Source organism: Amphiura filiformis, chromosome 7 (genome assembly GCF_039555335.1).
Source record: "Amphiura filiformis chromosome 7, Afil_fr2py, whole genome shotgun sequence".
NCBI lineage: Eukaryota > Metazoa > Echinodermata > Ophiuroidea > Amphilepidida > Amphiuridae > Amphiura > Amphiura filiformis.
In genome coordinates this window covers 2,136,884-2,158,200 of record NC_092634.1, presented here as the reverse complement: position 1 = coordinate 2,158,200, position 21,317 = coordinate 2,136,884, and the positions used below count along the sequence as shown (strand labels likewise).

Below are 21,317 nucleotides of genomic sequence, written 5' to 3'. Positions count from 1 at the left end.
TGGAAAGGGCTTTCACGGGATTTAACGACACGTCTACCATCAAGACGTTTCACCTCTTTTGCACAGACAAGTGTTTGGAATCAGATATATAGATGATATACGTGATGTCTTAACGTTAAGTAATATAGGAAAACAATTATCGAAGCAATTACGAAACATATAACTATTTGCGGTGTTTTAGAAGGCTAATAATTACAAAACAAACTTAGGATTATAAGAAAGTTCTGAACGAATCTATCAATGTGGATTTTATCATATCTTTTTTTTTAATCAAGGGGTGTAGTCACAAATAGAAATTAAGCACTGCCTGGAAAAAAGTCTCCGAAAAGCTTCTTCAAAATAGAAAAGTGTATATTTGAAAATTTGCACAAATATGTGAATAGAAATTAGATTAGAAATGAAATGTTAAATGAATAGATACAAATGGCAATGTTAGACAAATTTAGTTGTATTTTGCTGTGTTAGCACGCGGTTGACACTTTTGTACCCTTCTAATCAGTCACTTACTTCTATCTTTAAGTGTTGATGAGTAAACATTAGAATGCAAAATAAAGATATTAATATTTAACTTGAACGGTTAAGCACCTGATGTCTGTTCCAATTAACACAATAACTCCCGTTTATAAATGACCAACATGACTGAACACATTTTGCTGCTCTTAAACCTGTCATGAATGATCGCAGTGTTTTTAACCTACGACGATAACTTGACATGTAATAAAAACTTCGTCAATTCTCGCGAGACTTGAGAGGCTCCACGAAATTAATATAGTCGTTTGGTGAATGACAGAGTTAACAGAAATTGTTCGCCTGGTGAAGTAACAATTGCATGCAAGCCACACTCAAGGCTCTTCTAAAAAGGGGGAAATAATATAACAATACTTTTAGCAACTCTTGATGAATGAAAGACAAGTTGAATGACAAAATAACAAGTCTTTGAGGGGTATTCACAGTGGGAATAGCCTCAACGAACAGGTTTGAAAGTCGAAAGGATATTGTCTTCAGTCACTGGTTCCCCTGTGTATATGACACTTTAGGAGGGCGAATATAAGGCCATTTTTGTACGCTATTTACGTGGATACACAAGTCAATAGGGCTGTTTAGGGCATAGAACCTTGACGCAATTTTATACGTGGTAGATGATTTTTCTTCTGAAATATGAGAGCGATTTGACCATGAACTTTGCTTGAGGCATTGGGAATAAGAATGGTATTCTTTGGTGCGATGTCACTTAGCATACAATATAAGGTTTAAAAAATAATGCATTTCTTTCTCCTCGTAGATTAACAAGAATATAAATGAAAAGGAAAGCTAAAAGGTTTTCTTGAATTGATTTTTTTCTCCTGAAAATCAAGCAGAATGTACGGATGTGTTATTTGATGAATTTAACAATCGAATTCTAATGTTTTTACTGATATATCCGTGTATCTTGTGGGAGACAACAAAATAATAAAAACTTGAATTGTAGAGCTATTTGTGCTTCTAAATTATAATGTAATGTTCTTACGCCACGAATAACGTGTACCCGAAGTATCCGAATCTGTTAGCTTCAATAGAAAGAAACGTAATCGATCTGTGAATGTGAAATATTCAAAATGTGTGTGATATTAGATTTCTCGTGTTGGCAAATGTCTCCGATCCCTGATAGATTGGTTTTGAATAATTGAAACTATGGGGACTGGTTTTCACGTTTTTCATATTTCTATAACTAAGACAATAGTGCAACGCAGTATCCTTTACACCCATATATTGTGTCAAATCAGTAAAGCCAGTAAAACCTAAATAATGCGTGAGGCGCAGCCGAACCAATTATTTAAACGTTTTTACTGCCGTAATGCTATGCGTAGAATGTTTTACAGCGCTTGACCCATTATTGCAGAATAAGGGACTCTCACGTGATCTGTTTCAACAAATCAAAGTTCGCATGTAGGTGTAATCATCCCGGGTAATCATGAAGTATAATGATAGCGACATCATAACAAGGAGGCGTCATTTGTTTTGAGCCAAGGTGTCCTTGTAGGTGAGATCTTATTGCAGAAGACTTTTCTGCTGTTCCTGTGGGCTAGTTATATCCGCTAGTCCTAAGATCCGTTAGTCGTAAGAGTAGCTAGTCTGGAAATTTGCTGGTAGCTTAATCCAAACCATAACCCATCACTAACTCACACCTTAAACCTAGCCCTAACTTACGCTAGCAAACCCTTTTTTATTTTTCTGACTAGCTAACTTATTTTCTGACTAGCGAATTATCTTTTTGGACTAACGAACTAGCGAACCTTAGGACATCGCTGTTCCTCTAAGAGGCACTTACCAATCAAGTAATCCACTATTTATGGCAAGACTAGTGGCGATTAAGTTGCTAAACATAATAAAAAACAGGTTGTCAATCAATATGGTATCTTAAAAAACAATCCTATCGGACTTTAAACTACATCGCTGAACGATGAGTAGTTTTTAGCCAATAAGCATGATAAGGAAGAGCTCTATTAAAATATCACAGATATACTTTTATGCGGTTCTTGAGTTACGTTGTAAAGAGGGCTGAAACAACAACACTTTTGTAAAACGTACATAACTCATTAACAACAATAAATTAAGCAAGTTTGCAAAATATACGATTTGTAGAATGAACTTTTGCAAAACATCAAGGTGTTGTTTTTCAATAATATATTGATCTAGATAATGAAAATCTATTTTTTGGTTGCTTCGACCAACAATACCTGCCTATCCTTAAATTGTTCATTGGTAGCTTGAGGAAATACTTAGAAATATTATTTGAATCGCGGATAATATTATAATTTATGGCACACTTGAACTACACATTAAAAATAAATGGAGAGGAATTACTATAATTAGTAGTACCTGTTGAAAATACGTATGAGAGACATCCAAAAAATCCTAAATAGAATCTTTTCGAACTTGTGAAAAAAAGTTTGGTTTGATATATTATCCATTTTGTTGTCAGCGAATTGAAAATGAAATTATACTTCAGTGTAGCGGCAATGGAGAAACAATTGGTCAGCCATCTACAAATGAGAAAATGGACGAAATAAAAGTGACCATAAAACGCCATTTGGTCACATCAGATGATTTATATTAAAGCAGTTTATATTGAAAATTATTTAATATCATTGTATTATTACAAAAAAGCTGCTGACAAACTCTGACACTGACCAAAACCACTCCTTTTGAGTGAACAAAGAAAATAGGAGATAAGGACTATAAGGACGGTAATTGTTTGTATTTAGAAAAGGCTAAATGAAGCATTTTAAACTCGCTTTAGAAATACCACTTGGTATCTTCCGCTCTGAAACAGAACTGAAAAGTTATTTCATATAAATGAATTAAATAATAAATAAATCCAAGTAAGGTAAATCATCCACAGTAAAGTGCTCAACCAAGAAGGGAGCTGGAATACATTTAAATAGACTTTAACTCGGTGAACGCGCTTCGCGCTAGAAATCGGGGCATCATAATCAGCTTCCAGTGATAAGCATATTCTGACGAGTGTAGGTCGGCTTCGGCTGGTCTGCATGAAACAATATTGTAAATAATGCTTTAATAAATCACCAAGTCTATTTTAAATGAATTAAATAATATACAGTTCAAATTGCCCGCCATATTTTAGGCCTCAATACTAAACATTTTATTATCTCAAGCTGACTTTATGCAAGTCGCAAGCGGTGGGATTGATATCTGACCAATGATATAGATCGCTACGAAAAGTACGTCACTTACCTTTACGACCATTTACTCAAGATTGCGCACTGTGATTTGTAAAAACAGACACTGTTCATTATATTAGCACTGGATTTTCAAAATAATACTAAAGTAAAAAAAAATCTTACATTCTGTAATGTTTGAAAAAATACGGTCTGGTCAAGGACAATATTTGTTTTCTGAAATTGTAATAAAAATATGTGGGTTGGTGCTTTTTTAGGGTCGGTCGGGTTACGCCAATCAAGGGAATTTTGTTACGCGGTATTGGGCCAATCACGTGTTGAATCTGTCGTAACTTACTATGTTATTATTATTATACTGATGAGTAGGGAATGTTTACGTAACGTGATAAGAACAAGTATCTTAGATGAAATCTACAAGACGTGACCTTGTCGAACATTATGTTATAATAGCATAAGTTATTATTCTACACAGAGCTTCAAATATGTGTGACTATGTTTTCTGTGTGACATTCCTAATAATGTTAATTTAGATGCTGGAATTGATAATATGTCTCTGAAACGAGCATTCAGAAATAGATATATTTTCCTTTCCCTGTTTTTGTATTAACATCTTGAAACACAATTGAATTTATCAGTACATCCCATCAATAATCTGCAGTTAGACTTACGATGTCGTTCGCCATCGTCACGCCGATGCGCAAATTGTTACTGCGCACTTCACGACTTTAAACTACGGAGTAACGATCGGCGTGACGTCAAATGACGACATCTCAGGTCTAACTGCAAAGAATTATGGGATGTTAATAGCTAGGCCTATATGTTGAGAGTGCATATATTAGTCTCGTTTTAAAAGGAATCAATTTGATAATCAACATTTTCTTTAATTAAACATCGTTATTCGATCTAGCAAAATTGAGAAAATAAATCGATTAAAAAAGTAATTTTGTTGCCCGCTTAACAAACGACTACAAATGACTACCTATGCTGATATCCAGTGCACCTCTTTATGATACCTGAATTATTAATTTCATATTGTTCGAAACAATTATCTTCCTCACATTAATTGTAGATTTCAAATAGAGTCACCCATTCAGGTAACCCCATTTGAAATTCCCACTCCCAGTGTAGAAGATTAAGGTCATGTCTTCCATAGGGGTGTATGGATTTCAACTGGAATGGCTCGATGCATATACCACAATATGTGATGCGATCAAGCAAGTAGGAAGTCGAAAATATTGATTTTGAGATACAGCCAAACAATGGAAACATTTCCTTTTGTTTCCTCTTGTTTTGGAAACTCTTTAATTGCTCATATCTTTGGAACTGGTTGTTCAATTTCAATGGGGTTTTCTACAAAATGCAGCTTTGTTAATGTTTTTTACTATCCTATAAGACACTGAAAATTTAATATCACATATGATTCAATTTAGCAATCAATGTCATCTTTCCGCTGCCTAGTGTACCCCGTATAGCAACTTATTGGTTGTTAAATCAGTCAATAACGTGTTCCCTGTAGTTGAGTATTATTGAAACATGTGTGTCACAAACTAGCCCCACACACCAAATATAAAATATATGTCAATGCTTAATCTGACTTCAAATGACTCTACTTCATTGGCCTAAATGTGATAATTGTATATATATATGGCAAAACAGTTTAACATAGGATAACAGTGTAGATTCAACACTTTGAACCAAATATAATCAATGTTGTGTAATTTTACAACCATATTTTCAAACCCTGCACTGACATTTTGTTGATAAACAAAAATGCATTGACTTTCGGAAAATTCAAACTTTCGCAAATATAAATTCTTTGGAATTAAAAAGGTAACCAACTTAAACAAACGCTAGCTGAACGTAATGTCAAATTTTGGTTCAATCCAAATCTCAAAAATCTACCATATTGACACATATCGCATTTCTCATGGTACTAATTATTATCTGTTTTCTTTCTTTTTTCTTTAATCTCCTGCAGGATGCCAATAATGTAGCTAATGTTGCAGCTAAAATGGTTATGCATCTCTGGAATCAAGAACTTCGATCTCGGTTTAACAACGCTGGCAAACGCGACTATGATGAAGATGCCGTTATGATTGAAGAACCAACAAAACGCAGAAGACCCGGATGTGTTTACGATATCTGGAAGGGCAGAGGTCTCTCACGATGCACATAAACTTTGAACTTTGACCTTTTAAAATCCTTTTATGTCATTTGATAACATCCCTGGATTAATACTCTCACAATCAGTTTCATTTAAGAAACTTGGTGTATAATTTGAATCGAAAAGAAAAACAAGAAATTTCTATTTTTAACTTCACTTCATACCAATTTGTCAAAAAAGATTATAGTGAAGATTATGCTTGAAATATGGATTGATATTTGGTCGACACTGGATTAGCCTAGGGGATATTTGTCGATAATCTCACCGATACGCCATTGTATATTGATTACTTGTATTATAACAACTAGCTATTCTCGGGTCCGAATACTCATAAACAGACCTCTATCGATTCAGTATTTTGGGTACAACTATTTGATACCACTGTGACTTGTTTTTTGAGTTCTAAATCTTTTAGTTTATATATCTGCTCAGAATTATTAACATATTAATTTGGTTGAATGTTTACAAAATCAAATAGGAAACCGTCAAATCGTACCTCGTATACATCTAAGATTGACATTGAGCGATATTCACAAAGATTATCGCAGATGTTGCATTCCAATTGGCAGTGAACAATGTCCACAAGTTTCATGTCACATTAATTGTGTGCATTTGCCTCATGGTTATTGAGACAAGATTAATCACAACTTTTCTTAAGCCATTTTTAAATAAGATCAGAATGAAAATCACCTGCTGCATTTTATAATGGTATTCTATTGAAATCCGCACAACCCTACGGAAGGCATTACCTTTAGTATTCCACACATGGAGTGAGAATTTCAAACGGGGTTACCTGAGTGGGTGACTCCATTTGAAATATATCCCCTTCTGTGGGATAATATTGTCATGTCTTCTATAGGGGGTGTATGGATTTCAACTGAAAAGTCCAATCTTGTTTTCGTAATGTGGTCAATCTATATGTTGTGTACTTACTAACATTTAGTAAAGTAAAGCGGGTATTAAAGTGTAAATTAGAGTAATTATTTTGTAGCATACTACGCTTAATAATGTATAAATCAAGAACATTATATCACTAAAATAGAACGCACATAGAAGAATATATACGAAGGCATGTGTAGGTGTGTATTTTATAACAGAACAGAAAAACTATTCTTTGTATAAAAATAAGAATCTGGCGCTTTGTGGATTGTTAAATAACTTTTCCTATTTTACTATTATTTTAAACAACATGACTTAAATAGATTTAATCACACGTGCGCATTGAGTTCTTTGTTGTGTTTATGGTTATGACAATACTAGAATGACAGACCAAACAAATGATCTTTTCAACAAAGTCCGGATATGAAATATGGAAAGCCGATATGACATAGAAAGCCAAGGTAATAAAACCTACATTATTGGAAGTCATTCTATTCAAAATACAGATAAATTTCATCATCAACAAGAGTTATTTTAGGAAGAGAATATTAAACCACGCTGAATTTACAAGTCAGATGGAAAATCAAGATTCATATTCAGAATAATAACTTCCAATAATACCTGCTCTTGGGCTGTTTGTGGTTTAAATTTAACGCATCATAAGAGCTGCAAATATCCGCCAAAATGTCCGTAATTGACGGAAGTTTGATACATTTTGTGTTCGATGATTTGTTTGACGTGTCGAAGCGTATCGTTCAAATAAAGCTTTGTCAATTTAATAAAATTTGATTTTCGTTACATTTGGTCATCGTTATACTTGGATTTTTTTCAGAGCGTGAGTGAGAGATAATGAATGAAAGGAACATGTTATTTAAATATTATGTAAAGCAATTTTGGTATGTGCGGCTTAACTAAATGTGTCTTTGAGAAACAAATAGCCCATTAAAGATCCCACCAAAGCCGGCACCAAACAATACATTTGTTAAACCTTTCGGATATAACCCCAATGAATAACAAAGTTCGGAGTGGCTTATAAAAAAAAGTTTCCCAATGCAAAGTTCCGTAACTCCATAGTGATCTCTAACTGGGCAGGTTAAGTTTTTGTAACTATTTATACATTAAATAAGTGAGCAGGTATATATTGGGCTAAACACATTGGTCCTGACAAATGTGTAGTTTGGTTCTTGAGTTATTGTTCTAAATGAATCAAATCCTTGGCATCTTATTGCACAATACCACTCCGAGCTTCATCCCAATTCATGTATCACCCTTTGCTTAATAATTAACAAGCTTTTATGGGTCAACCAGAAGGGAGTCTGCCCATTCATGATTTGAACATAGTACAAGGTGTACCAATATTCATGTTAGGGTTAATGTACATAATCCGTTACGCAATATACATAACGTCCATTACTTACGTTTATTCTATTTGTACGCAATGTACGTTATGTTGTATTACGTAAGCCTGAGCTGGATCTCGGTATTCAAATTAATAAAAAAATGTTGAATATAATTTTTAACTTAAAATGTACTAAACGCACAAATACCCGACATTTATAGTCTGGTGTTGAATAGTTGCATATTGAAAAAAAATTTGGAATCTAATGAAAACTGTTTGGTTAACGCTTAAATAAACACCTTAAAATGTATATAGTCTATAATATTTTGGAAAATAGTGTCAATTTAAATCGGATTATTTGCTTAATTTGTAGAAGGTATAAAACAACACCGCTCACAACCCTTAAATTTACTACATTGCATTTAATTTCAAATGATTTATGTTAATGTAATTTATTTTGCCTTGTAGAAGATACTAGTTTTGTGCACATGAATAAAAAAGAAATTTGCTGAAATGCAACATGAATTGTGTATTGACTGTTGTTGTTCTAAGTTGTGCGAATATCATCATTTTTTAGTTATTTTCAGAGTAAAATGCTTTGAGAAATAAAGCTATTATTTGCTTTTAAAATTGGCCATTTGGTTCTCAAGCAACAGCAAATCAAAGCTTTGGTTTGGTATTCATACCTTAAACCATTTTTGAGAAAACGTGCTCGCAATGTACACCGTTCAAAATCCAAGATGGCCTCCGTTGCCATGGCAACGCGACAAAATATTGCAAATTTTTACGTTAAAAATCTTATTCCTCACTAAGATATAGGCTACATTCCTGCTAAGTTTCAAGAGAATTGGTTGAAAATCACATTTATAAGTCCAGTCTTGCCTTAACTTTTCATGCAATGCAGTGCGATATCTTCCACTTGATTTTGAAGAACAAACGCAAAACACAACAAACTCGCAAATGTCTGAAATTAATTGCAATATATTGCCGGTCATTCTCAAATACATAAACAATGGGTCGATTTGTCTTTTTCGTATAGCAAAATAAAACTTTCAGTTTCCTAAATCCCTAGTGGTCAATGTTTGGTCGGCTATTGACTGGCTCGAGAATGTGCGTGAAGAGTGGTAGACACTGTATCAAAATAATTGGTACCCATCAATTTTGATGTTTATTGAAAATACAAAGCATGTCTTTTTCAAATGCAATATTGGATACTCTCGAAATATCCAAAATGTATAGTTTTTGACTTGTTATTAATATACACATTATTTGTATCTTATGTTGAATTTTGATGTGTCAGACTCATCCGTTATAACAAAACTGATGAGTACCAATCTCTATGATACAGCTTGCACCCAGTCAGCTTAGGCGAGTACCAATCACTATGATACAGCTTGCACCCAGTCAGCTTAGGCGAGTACCAATCTCTATGATACAGCTTGCACCCAGTCAGCTTAGGCGAGTACCAATCACTATGATACAGCTTGCACCCAATCAGCTTAGGCGAGTACCAATCACTATGATACAGCTTGCACCCAGTCAGCTTAGGCGAGTACCAATCACTATGATACAGCTTGCACCCAGTCAGCTTAGGCGAGTACCAATCACTATGATACAGCTTGCACCCAGTCAGCTTAGGCGAGTACCAATCACTATGATACAGCTTGCACCCAGTCAGCTTAGGCGAGTACCAATCTCTATGATACAGCTTGCACCCAGTCAGCTTAGGCGAGTACCAATCACTATGATACAGCTTGCACCCAATCAGCTTAGGCGAGTACCAATCACTATGATACAGCTTGCACCCAGTCAGCTTAGGCGAGTACCAATCACTATGATACAGCTTGCACCCAGTCAGCTTAGGCGAGTACCAATCTCTATGATACAGCTTGCACCCAGTCAGCTTAGGCCAAAAAAAAAAAAGGTTTGTCTCACGAACATTTGCCAAAAAAAGCTAAGTGCTATGCTTTTTTTTTTTTTTTTTTTTTTTTTGGTTTAGAAGCTATGCTAATGCGTTTTTTTTTTTTTTTTTTTTTTTTTTTAGCCTGAGACAAATGAAAATCACAAGACAGGTATTGGAAAACTACAAGTGGTCTTACAATGAAAGAGAAGCAACAAATTTACAATGTTAATATTCTGTAACTGTATTTTATTTGCCTTCCTAGAGCTGATCACTATTAAAAATCAGTGCAAAATACAAAGTTACGATACGATACGGCTCAATTGCCGGAAAATACGGGTTACAGCTTCGCCCCGACACCAACTCATTTTTTAGGGCATTCAGAGTAACCGAATCGGCGCACCGATGCAGTGCCCAATTCCTCAGCACAGTCCCCCCTGTTTTAACTATACGAATACGAACAATCATGTTGAAATAAACGATAAAAAATTCGTTAAAAAACAGCTACAAAAAATACAAAAATTTATGAAAACAACATGGCTTCACTCGATCGCAGAGTTCTCCGTAGGCTAAGTCCTTTTATATTGCATCCACTTTGCTTCGTCGGCTTTACGCTCCGTGCCGTTGCAAGGATGGCGTGAAACTAGCGAGACTGAGGCTACGGTGTGGGTTACGGGCTATCTGCAACACTAATGGCATACGCGCTGCCTGACATTTTCGATGGTTTTCTGACATTGAGGAATTCATTTTTACTACGTTGGTCGAACTATCGGGAACCGGAAAAATCGGGAAAAAAAAAAAAAACCTTTTAAAAGGCGCAGCGCGTAGACAAACGCGCTGTATCGCTTTCACATACTTATGCGCGCGGGTTCGTGAGACAAACCTTTTTTTTTTTTTTTTTGCCTTAGGCGAGTACCAATCACTATGATACAGCTTGCACCCAATCAGCTTAGGCGAGTACCAATCACTATGATACAGCTTGCACCCAATCAGCTTAGGCGAGTACCAATCACTATGATACAGCTTGCACCCAGTCAGCTTAGGCGAGTACCAATCACTATGATACAGCTTGCACCCAGTCAGCTTAGGCGAGTACCAATCTCTATGATACAGCTTGCACCCAGTCAGCTTAGGCGAGTACCAATCACTATGATACAGCTTGCACCCAATCAGCTTAGGCGAGTACCAATCACTATGATACAGCTTGCACCCAGTCAGCTTAGGCGAGTACCAATCACTATGATACAGCTTGCACCCAGTCAGCTTAGGCGAGTACCAATCTCTATGATACAGCTTGCACCCAGTCAGCTTAGGCGAGTACCAATCACTATGATACAGCTTGCACCCAATCAGCTTAGGCGAGTACCAATCTCTATGATACAGCTTGCACCCAGTCAGCTTAGGCGAGTACCAATCACTATGATACAGCTTGCACCCAATCAGCTTAGGCGAGTACCAATCTCTATGATACAGCTTGCACCCAGTCAGCTTAGGCGAGTACCAATCACTATGATACGGCTTGCACCCAATCAGCTTAGGCGAGTACCAATCACTATGATACAGCTTGCACCCAGTCAGCTTAGGCGAGTACCAATCACTATGATACAGCTTGCACCCAATCAGCTTAGGCGAGTACCAATCACTATGATACAGCTTGCACCCAGTCAGCTTAGGTGAGTACCAATCACTATGATACAGCTTGCACCCAATCAGCTTAGGCGAGTACCAATCTCTATGATACAGCTTGCACCCAGTCAGCTTAGGCGAGTACCAATCTCTATGATACAGCTTGCACCCAGTCAGCTTAGGCGAGTACCAATCACTATGATACAGCTTGCACCCAATCAGCTTAGGCGAGTACCAATCACTATGATACAGCTTGCACCCAATCAGCTTAGGCGAGTACCAATCTCTATGATACAGCTTGCACCCAGTCAGCTTAGGCGAGTACCAATCACTATGATACAGCTTGCACCCAATCAGCTTAGGCGAGTACCAATCTCTATGATACAGCTTGCACCCAGTCAGCTTAGGCGAGTACCAATCACTATGATACAGCTTGCACCCAATCAGCTTAGGTGAGTACCAATCTCTATGATACAGCTTGCACCCAGTCAGCTTAGGCGAGTACCAATCACTATGATACAGCTTGCACCCAAACAGCTTAGGCGAGTACCAATCTCTATGAACAGCTTAGACGAGTACCAATCACTATGATACAGCTTGCACCCAGTCAGCTTAGGCGAGTACCAATCTCTATGATACAGCTTGCACCCAGTCAGCTTAGGCGAGTACCAATCACTATGATACAGCTTGCACCCAATCAGCTTAGGCGAGTACCAATCACTATGATACAGCTTGCACCCAGTCAGCTTAGGCGAGTACCAATCACTATGATACAGCTTGCACCCAGTCAGCTTAGGCGAGTACCAATCTCTATGATACAGCTTGCACCCAGTCAGCTTAGGCGAGTACCAATCACTATGATACAGCTTGCACCCAATCAGCTTAGGCGAGTACCAATCACTATGATACAGCTTGCACCCAGTCAGCTTAGGCGAGTACCAATCTCTATGATACAGCTTGCACCCAGTCAGCTTAGGCGAGTACCAATCACTATGATACAGCTTGCACCCAATCAGCTTAGGCGAGTACCAATCACTATGATACAGCTTGCACCCAGTCAGCTTAGGCGAGTACCAATCTCTATGATACAGCTTTCACCCAGTCAGCTTAGGCGAGTACCAATCACTATGATACAGCTTGCACCCAGTCAGATTAGGTTTATTCGTTTATACTTCCTGAAGCAGTTGTATTCTTTTGTTTTGATTTGTTAGATGTGACGTCATCGACTCCAGAAACTAAATTCAATACAATATGTCGAAGTGACGTGATAAACGGATTAACTATCATAGCAATAGATGGATGTAACATTTGACTTGATCACCCTGCACTACAACGCGCACCTATACATTGTACATTGAACCATAGATGTTAAACAAAAATGCTGATCACTCGCACCTGTAAGATTAAGAGCGGCATTGTATTCAATCGATGATTGCAGACATACACAGGTGATGCGTGCTACCTGCTTGCAGTGCAGGGCATCTATTCAAACATTTCATTCATCGATTGCTATGGTAGTTAATCCGATTATTACGTCACTTCGACAGCGAATACAAATGAGAATTAGCTCGGCAGAACAAAAGATTTTGAGGAGTATCGTATTCATCTATTGCTTTGGTAGTTTATCCGATTATTACGGTTATATGATAAAACGACCCAATTGCGCTTACCATCCCCCATCAGACATGTCAGAATGGATTATGTTACAGAAGTTCCATGATACAAGATTAGTCAAGATCAATGCAAATCATTATGCTCAGTTCAAGACTTTGATTTTGTTTTCATTTAGTTCTTTCATCAAATCTGATATGTATTCCTTCTTTTGTCAAAATCCATTGTATCCCTCTCAGGTTTCTGTACCTGCTCACTTTTTGCAACTCTAACAAACGATACAATGCAAAGGCCTACTCGTTTTGATATCGTTAATTATGAATAGGACTGCCAACCTGGTAACTCAACGATAGATGTTAACTAATCCGTGTACCTTACAAACTAGAATAATAACTACCATTCTGTTATTCCTCCTTGTCTAGTTCAATAGAAAATAAAAAACTTTAACCCACATCTAAGCAGGCGGTAGATGTTTCGTTTCATCGTTTGACATTTAACCCCATGAGAACTACCTGCCGATTGGCCAAAATGAAGACTGTGTCCAACTTTGAACCAATCAAGGAGGCTATTTATAAGATCATATGCAAATGCAAGTTTGACCATAAAATTTTTAAAGCCTAGTTATAATTGGCAATTGAAATGAGCATGTCAAGTTATCAACCAATCAGAAATGCTGTTAGATGTTCAGTAGTGCTCAGAGAGTTAACAAACCACCAAACAGCTCCATGTAATTGTCCAACCATTTGCGTTCATTTAGTTGACCCTTTCACCACCTTACCCGGCGTAGGGTAGGATGTCCAACTTCAAGTGTGGGGCTGTTGAGGCCCAGCGATTTAATTTTGCTCGTATAAAAATATTCTAAGTGATATTGAGTTCAAGCTTAAACAGTAGATTTGAGTTTCTTTTCTTATTTAGCCAAAAATTAGTTATTTGTAATATACTTCAGTACACAGCCAGCATTTCCCTAGTTTGCGAGGGCTCACTTACATGACGTGATAGTGGCATTACGTGGCAAATGTTTTGGTATCACAAGAGGAAACCCAATGTACCTATCCATTGGTACCAACATTTATAGGGAAAATCAAGGGGATCATCAAGAGGTGTTACAAAATGTCTCAGTTGTACACAATCGTTAATGATTTGTAAGAAGTAGCTTACGTCATAAGAAGGTTTATAACGCTGTAATTATTGTAATAAGTGGTAAGGCCAGTATCATTGAGCGTTAAACAATTAAAATATCTTCTATACATTCAACATTGTCTAGACGGTGATGCTGTATTCAGACAATCGACACCATTATATATAATAGACTACTAGTTAAAGGTACGGTTTTATCACTAGATTTGTGACCCAAATATATTTTTTTATTTACGTCTAAAGAGTACCAAATCAATGCACTGATAAAGAAATCAGCATTTTTGAAATGTTGATCACCATTCCCTAAAGGTTTTATTTTGAAATGAATTACGTTCTTGTTATTGTGTAATCTTCTAAATAAACAGGTTACATGTACTAATTTAGAATGAAAGGCTACATTGGAAAAAATACAAGTTTTGTATGTACACTTACAAAACTTACAATATTGGATCCTGCCATTTATGTCCTCATAATAACTGCACTCTATTCCATATCTTAAATGGATGCAACTATTCTCTGCAGAATGGTAAATACAACTGGAGACATAATCAGACACTGAAAGCTGTAACAAATGGCATAATTCCCTTCATTGAAGAGGCAAATCAGAAGTCGTATATCCCTCCAGAAGATACCAACTAAATGACTACTATCAAATTCTACAGTGTTTCCAGCACTGCCTCTTCCAAAAAGAGATACAATAAACGTCTTACAGAAAGCCAATGACTGGAAATTCCTGATGGATGAGGAACATAAGCAAGTAGTATTTCCTCCCTTAATCACAGAGACTGCAAAATGTCCTGATATCACCATCTATTCTGAAAGGACCAAAAAAATGCAGTTATCATCATTGAGCTTACAGTCCCAATGGAAGAAAACCTGTTAAATGCCAACGCAAGAAAGAAATAGGGGATGATGTACGCACTATTTCCCAATTGAAATTGGAAGCAGAAGTAGCTATAACACATCGCTGACAAAATGCATCGCTGCTCGTGGAGTACCAAGTGGAAAGAGACGTAAGATCATGGATGTGGCCTGTAAAACTGCTCTTACAACCAGCATATGTGATATGGTTATGCAGTCAAAACAAAGCCCTGATTCAATGCTGGGAACCGTCTCCAATTGAAGATAAAGAAGACCTAAATATGCCAAATGACACTCCAACTGATAGGAAGACTAGGTTCCTGTGACATGTCGTTGTCCTTAATGACATTGCACATCCCAGTTCCAGCAGTGCAAACTCTGCTCAGCTGACTCTAGCTCAAGGGTCTGCTTGGTAATATAGGGGCATTGAATTGGTACGCTGGTTTACGCCACTCATACCAGCTGTTCCTAGCCTGAAAGTAAGACGGAGTGCCCAATCTCTGATGATGGTTTAGTTACATCTACCTCTGAGGGAAGCGAGACGGTTGGGATCCCTCAAAACCGGTTTAACCCACCAGAGTCTGGTCCTAAGTCCAGAGACCTCAGAGAATTGTTTGATGCCAACCCAAGACAAGGAGATAATATGCAGCTCAATAAATACTTTCCGGGACAACTTCAAAGTGGCATTAGAATGAATGGAGTGCTCATCTGTATTAGGGTGAAATAAGGCTCTGAAGGTGACTGAGCTTGTGCTCTACAAATGATTACTTATCTGATAGGTTTCTGATAGACATATTGTCAAGTACAAAATATGGTTCAATCATGCATTTAAACATATTTATTCACCTTTGCACAAGAACAAACGATAATGATACAAATGTAAGGGAATAATCCGAAATAATGTCGGTGATTACGTAACGGATGCATGCTTGAACAACATTTGGTACTTTGTATGACTTAGGCAATTAGGCTAACGATATCTCAACATGCTCAGAGGGCATCGCAAATGTGGGATGAGGTTGTAGATATCTAGTATACGATTCGGTTATGCGATGAACCCCAATCAGTAAATGAATTGCCACTGTAATTAATGCCATTGATGAGTGAATATTCACGATTGTCACAATGGATATTATACAGAGAGTAATTAAGTTGCGTACCAATCGCTTTAATTACCTTTGAAACAATTCCATTACCCCAACCTACAACTTGTGCCTATCATCGACAACTCGTCATGACGTCATCGATTATGTGATTGCCTTTTAGATGACGTCGGTAAATAGAAATCAAAGTAGAAAACCATGACGCTATGATTGGCCAACTAAGGTCGTAGACTAACATGGAGCATATATTTTTAATAGCTGTTGCGTATCTAGAGGTTGTGGCGCCCAGGGGCTAAGGATACATAATAGCGTCCCTTCCATTCTTGAAACAATTGCACAAATAGCGCCTACCACTAATTAATTTTGGTTATAATGTAGATGAATACCGGTCTTAAATTGATCTTTCAAATTACTATTTTGACTTTCATCGCATGGAGAGGGCGCAGAATCGATGCTGAATTAGTCAATTTGGCGCCAAGGCAAGTGCCCCCTAGCCCCCGTTCAAGATCTATTGGAGACGTTTGAATGTAGGAAATTATATTATAAAGTTTATAATTTTTTCCGGGTTTAGTTTAAGTGTGTGCGAGGCCGAGACTGTGATCAAGACTTACGTTGATTTATCGGCGACAGCTACCACCACAACCGGTAAGCTTAATATGTGCATGTATTGTGTATCATTCATGTTACATAATGCATGTGTGCATACCGTCAATCAGCTGGGTACCTCATGAATTAGAATTAGAAGTTGAATTAGAAAGACATTGTTTTGCTGCACAGTAATGTTGCTTATCGCCTTTGCATTCAAATGTACAGGAAGACCACCCACTATGTAGAAGGTCACTTTGAGATTTACTGTCTACAAGTTGTTATGGCAGCGCGGAGATGATCACGTGCGTATTCATAAATACGTATTTATAAATATTGTCGAACATACTGTTATACTGTTATGTCAAACCAGTCTACTACTCCTATTCTCTGCTTGGTGACAGATAAATATTAAGGTAAGTGTTTACTGTATTTCAAACTGTTAAACTTTTTTTTGCCTGCCATGTTATGTTGATGCATGCCTCTGTTTTGGCTACTGCTAATTCATCATTTTTCACCTTTTCTTCATCACTAAATGTGGTCATTTTGCCATTACAACATCAACTGGACACCATAGAACTGGTTTAGTAAGGTTTTTCATCTGAATCAGTTTTGTAAAGTGACTTTTGGCCAAGTTCTCCAAGACTGGATTTTGTACTTTGTTTACACTGCAGAATTCAGCAGACTTGTCTCTTTAAGCTTCTGTACTGTATATTAGCCTGGTGGCTATTGACATCCACAGTATGGCTGCCCGCAATGGTAAGCGTCCCGAACCAAACATCTGGGAGCATACAAATATGACCATTTCACTCACTCGTTTTATAAGCATCTTCTTCCTTCTCTGTGGAGACTTTAACACAGATGAGTTAAGCTTATCTCCAACTTCAGTCATAGAGCTTGCACAAACTCAATTTGCCTTCAATAGATCTATGACCTGGACCACCAGTAATTATGGAAACTTTATCCTCCCCAGCTCCGGTGAATTTCTTAATGTCACCAAATTACGTTCTACGACTTTTCGTCATTCAATTAGACTTCTAAAACTGTGTGGCGACGTAAACCCGAATCCCGGCCCATCAGCTTTGGCTACAGACATGGACAATGATATGTATCAACCATTCGGTAACAGAGGTCTACACTTCATCCACTTAAATGTCAGATCTCTGTTACCGAAACTACCAGAAATAAACATTTTCGCCCGTCAGACAAAAGCAGCTGTCATATGCATTTCCGAGTCATGGTTGGATTCTTCTATTACAGACTCCGAGATCCTGGTGGACGGGTACTCTGTTCTACGCAATGACCGTAATCGTCAAGGGGGCGGCGTCTGCATGTTTATCCGCTGTGACATTGCCTTCAATCCTCGTTCAGACCTCGATGTTGTTGGTATTAATGCGGTTTGGTGCGACCTGTTACTCCCGAAATCGAAACCCATTCTGTTAGGGACTTTTTACAATCCTCACAGAGACTCTGGCTTCAGTGATATATTTGATCAAGTAATTTCTAATATTAATCCTACTCAAGAATCTTACATATTAGGGGACAGTAATATCTGCACCGGTACAGATTATTGTACTTGTACTGAGATTTCTATTACCAAATCATACCTTAACATGCTCTCTTGTGCTGGCTTTGAGCAAATTATTGATAAACCCACTCGTGTCTGTGAATTATCCATTAGTCTTATTGATCACATCATCTGTAATTTCACCAACAAGGTGTCACAAAGTGGTGTTATTCCCACAGGTCTTAACAACCACTTCATGGTTTTTTGCACCAGAAAGCAGGTTAAGCTTACCTTCAAAGAACATAAGACAATTTCTATAAGGTCCATGAAACATTACAGTGCTGAAATTTTTACCAGTTATCTAGACAACTGCGATTGGTCTACGGTCCTGAACTGTCAATGTGTTAACACTGCTTGGTCCAATTTGAAGGAGATCTTGATCACTGTTCTTGACAAGGTTGCTTCCAAGCGTGTCATCCGTATCCGTATGACCTCGGACATTTTAGACATGATCAGGACCAGAGACAAATTGCGTTCCCAGTTGAACAGAGGGTCTTCTGATGTTACTTACAGTGAGTTCACCTCAATACGTAACCAAATCCAGAGGGACATCAAATCGGCTAAATCCTATTACTTTCAGTCTAAATTGGAATAAAGTCAGGGTGATTCAAGAAGATTATGGCAGCACCTAAAAAGTCTTGGTTACAGCTCCAAATCTTCAAGCAAAGCTAAAATTGTTCTCAATGTCAATGGGCAGCTTTGTCATGATACTCGTACTGTTTGTGATTATATCAACACATTTTTTTCAACAATTGCTCACACCTTGGTCAGTAAACTCCCCACTCTTTCTAGTACCACCAGATCTGTGCCCGACTCTTTCATTGAGTTTTATAAGCGTAAAGGTGTTATCCCCAATAGCTGTGTTCTTCAGCCAGTTAGTGAGGAATTTGTTTACAAAGAGGTATCTAGTCTTAATATGCACAAAGGAGCCGGGCTAGATGATATTGCTCCTAAATTCCTGAAAGATGGGGCTTACCAACTCACTCCATTAATTACTCATATTATCAACTTATCTTTGGTCTCTGGTACTTTTCCGGACGATATGAAGTCTGCCAAGATCATCCCTTTGTTTAAAAAGAAAAGCAGGCTTGATGTAGGGAATTATCGTCCAGTGAGCATACTGAGTTGTGTTTCCAAAATCCTTGAAAAAAAGTGTTTACATCCAAGTTGAAGAATATCTCTGTTCAGCAAATTTATTATATCAATACCAATCTGGTTTTCGCTCAGGGTACTCAACCGAATCTTGTCTGATTTACTTGACTGATTTTATTAGATCTCAAATTTCTGAGGGAAAATTAGTAGGGATGCTATTGCTGGACGTACAAAAAGCGTTCGATAGCGTTAATCATCATATCCTGTGTAAGAAACTTCAGGCTATGGGAATTGACCCCACTTGGTTCATTTCTTATTTATCAAACAGGCAGCAGCCTGTGTGCATCGATGGTATTAATTCCAGTCTTAGGCAGCTCTCCTGTGGTGTTCCACAGGGGAGTTTGCTGGGACCATTGCATTAGCTCTGCTATAGCAACGACATGGAAACATCGGTGCACAATAAGCTTCTTTGTACGCCGATGATAGTGTGATTATTTCATCCCATAAAGATCCTGAGGTCATTTCTCATAGCCTTAGTTCTGATTTATCATCTTGCAATAACTGGTTGATCAATAACAAGTTGTCTCTTCATGTGGGAAAAACTGAGTGTATTCTATTCGGGACCAGATCAAAATTAGGCAAGGTCAGTGATTTTCAGATTTCCTACAATAATCAAACTATCAAAGCTCAAACATCCATCAAATACTTACGAGTGACACTTGACCAATACCTCTCTGGAAACATTATGGTTAGCTCTATAATTAACAAAGTTACTGGCAAACTCAAATTTCTTTACAGACATGTTCAATATCTCAATCAGAATTTACGGAAAAATCTCTGCTCTGCTCTTTTACAATGCCATATAGACTATTGTTGCACATCATGGTATTCAGGCCTTAACAAACACTATCAACGCAAATTACAGATTATCCAAAATAAAATGACTCGTTTCATTCTCAACTTGTCTCCCAGAGAGCATATTGGTCAGGTACACTTGGATTCCATTAAGCTTTTGAAAATCCATGATAGAGTCAAACAACTCCGACTCAATCACATGTTCAATGTTTTCTATGCAATGGGTCCCACTTACTTTGATCAGTTTTTCACTAAAACCACTGTCACGCTCACTCACCGTACCAGATCTAGCTCACATAATTTCCATGTCCCCAGAGTCAGTGGCCTTGCTTCCAACTCCTTCTTTTATCAGGGTACCCTTGACTGGAATTCTTTACCTATTCACATCAGGTCTATCACCAACAAGAATTCCTTCAAATCCCATGTCAAAACCCATTTATCTTCAACCTCAATGAACCAGGAAATGGCTGAATATGTTTAACTTATTTCTCTTTCGTCCCCTCTTTTGTGGATCTCCCTTTTGCAGGCACCTTTTCATTTTGGACCCCATTGGAAATAAGTTGGCATATTTAGCCAACTTTATGGGTTATCCTGGCTCATTGACTTGGTTGTGTGTTTCTTGTGATGATGATTGATTGCATATTTGTTATTTTCTGTATTGTTGTCAATTTTGCCAAATAAATAATAAATAAATAAATAAATAAATAAATAAATAAATAAGACAAGAAAAGCAACATTATTTCAAAATAACAATACTCTGTAAAAAATTTTAGATGTTCATTTGTCATTGATTAAACTTTTTATGCCAATCACCCAAACTGGTATAGGCTGGTCAAATAATCGAATCGTATCTAATTTGATATGTCTTTACAAAAACAGTGATTCTGGTATAAGTTGATATCCCAGTTACGTGACCAT

The 21,317-nt window shown here is 37.4% G+C and overlaps 1 protein-coding gene and 1 long non-coding RNA gene across 2 annotated transcripts in view; both read left to right on the top strand.

Annotated features, from left to right (window-relative positions):
- LOC140156622 (uncharacterized) overlaps positions 1-5,903 on the top strand; it is a 60,401-nt gene extending 54,498 nt beyond the window's left edge. The window contains exon 2 of the mRNA XM_072179558.1: positions 5,659-5,903. Within this exon, the coding sequence (XP_072035659.1) occupies positions 5,659-5,856 (198 nt within the window). The 3' untranslated portion in view covers positions 5,857-5,903. The remainder of the gene's footprint in view (positions 1-5,658) is intronic.
- Positions 5,904-9,985: 4,082 nt separating this feature from the next.
- LOC140156219 (uncharacterized) lies at positions 9,986-10,620 on the top strand. Its single transcript, XR_011859489.1, has 2 exons — positions 9,986-10,206; positions 10,309-10,620. It is a non-coding gene; the product is annotated as an uncharacterized lncRNA (long non-coding RNA).
- Positions 10,621-21,317: the final 10,697 nt, after the last annotated feature.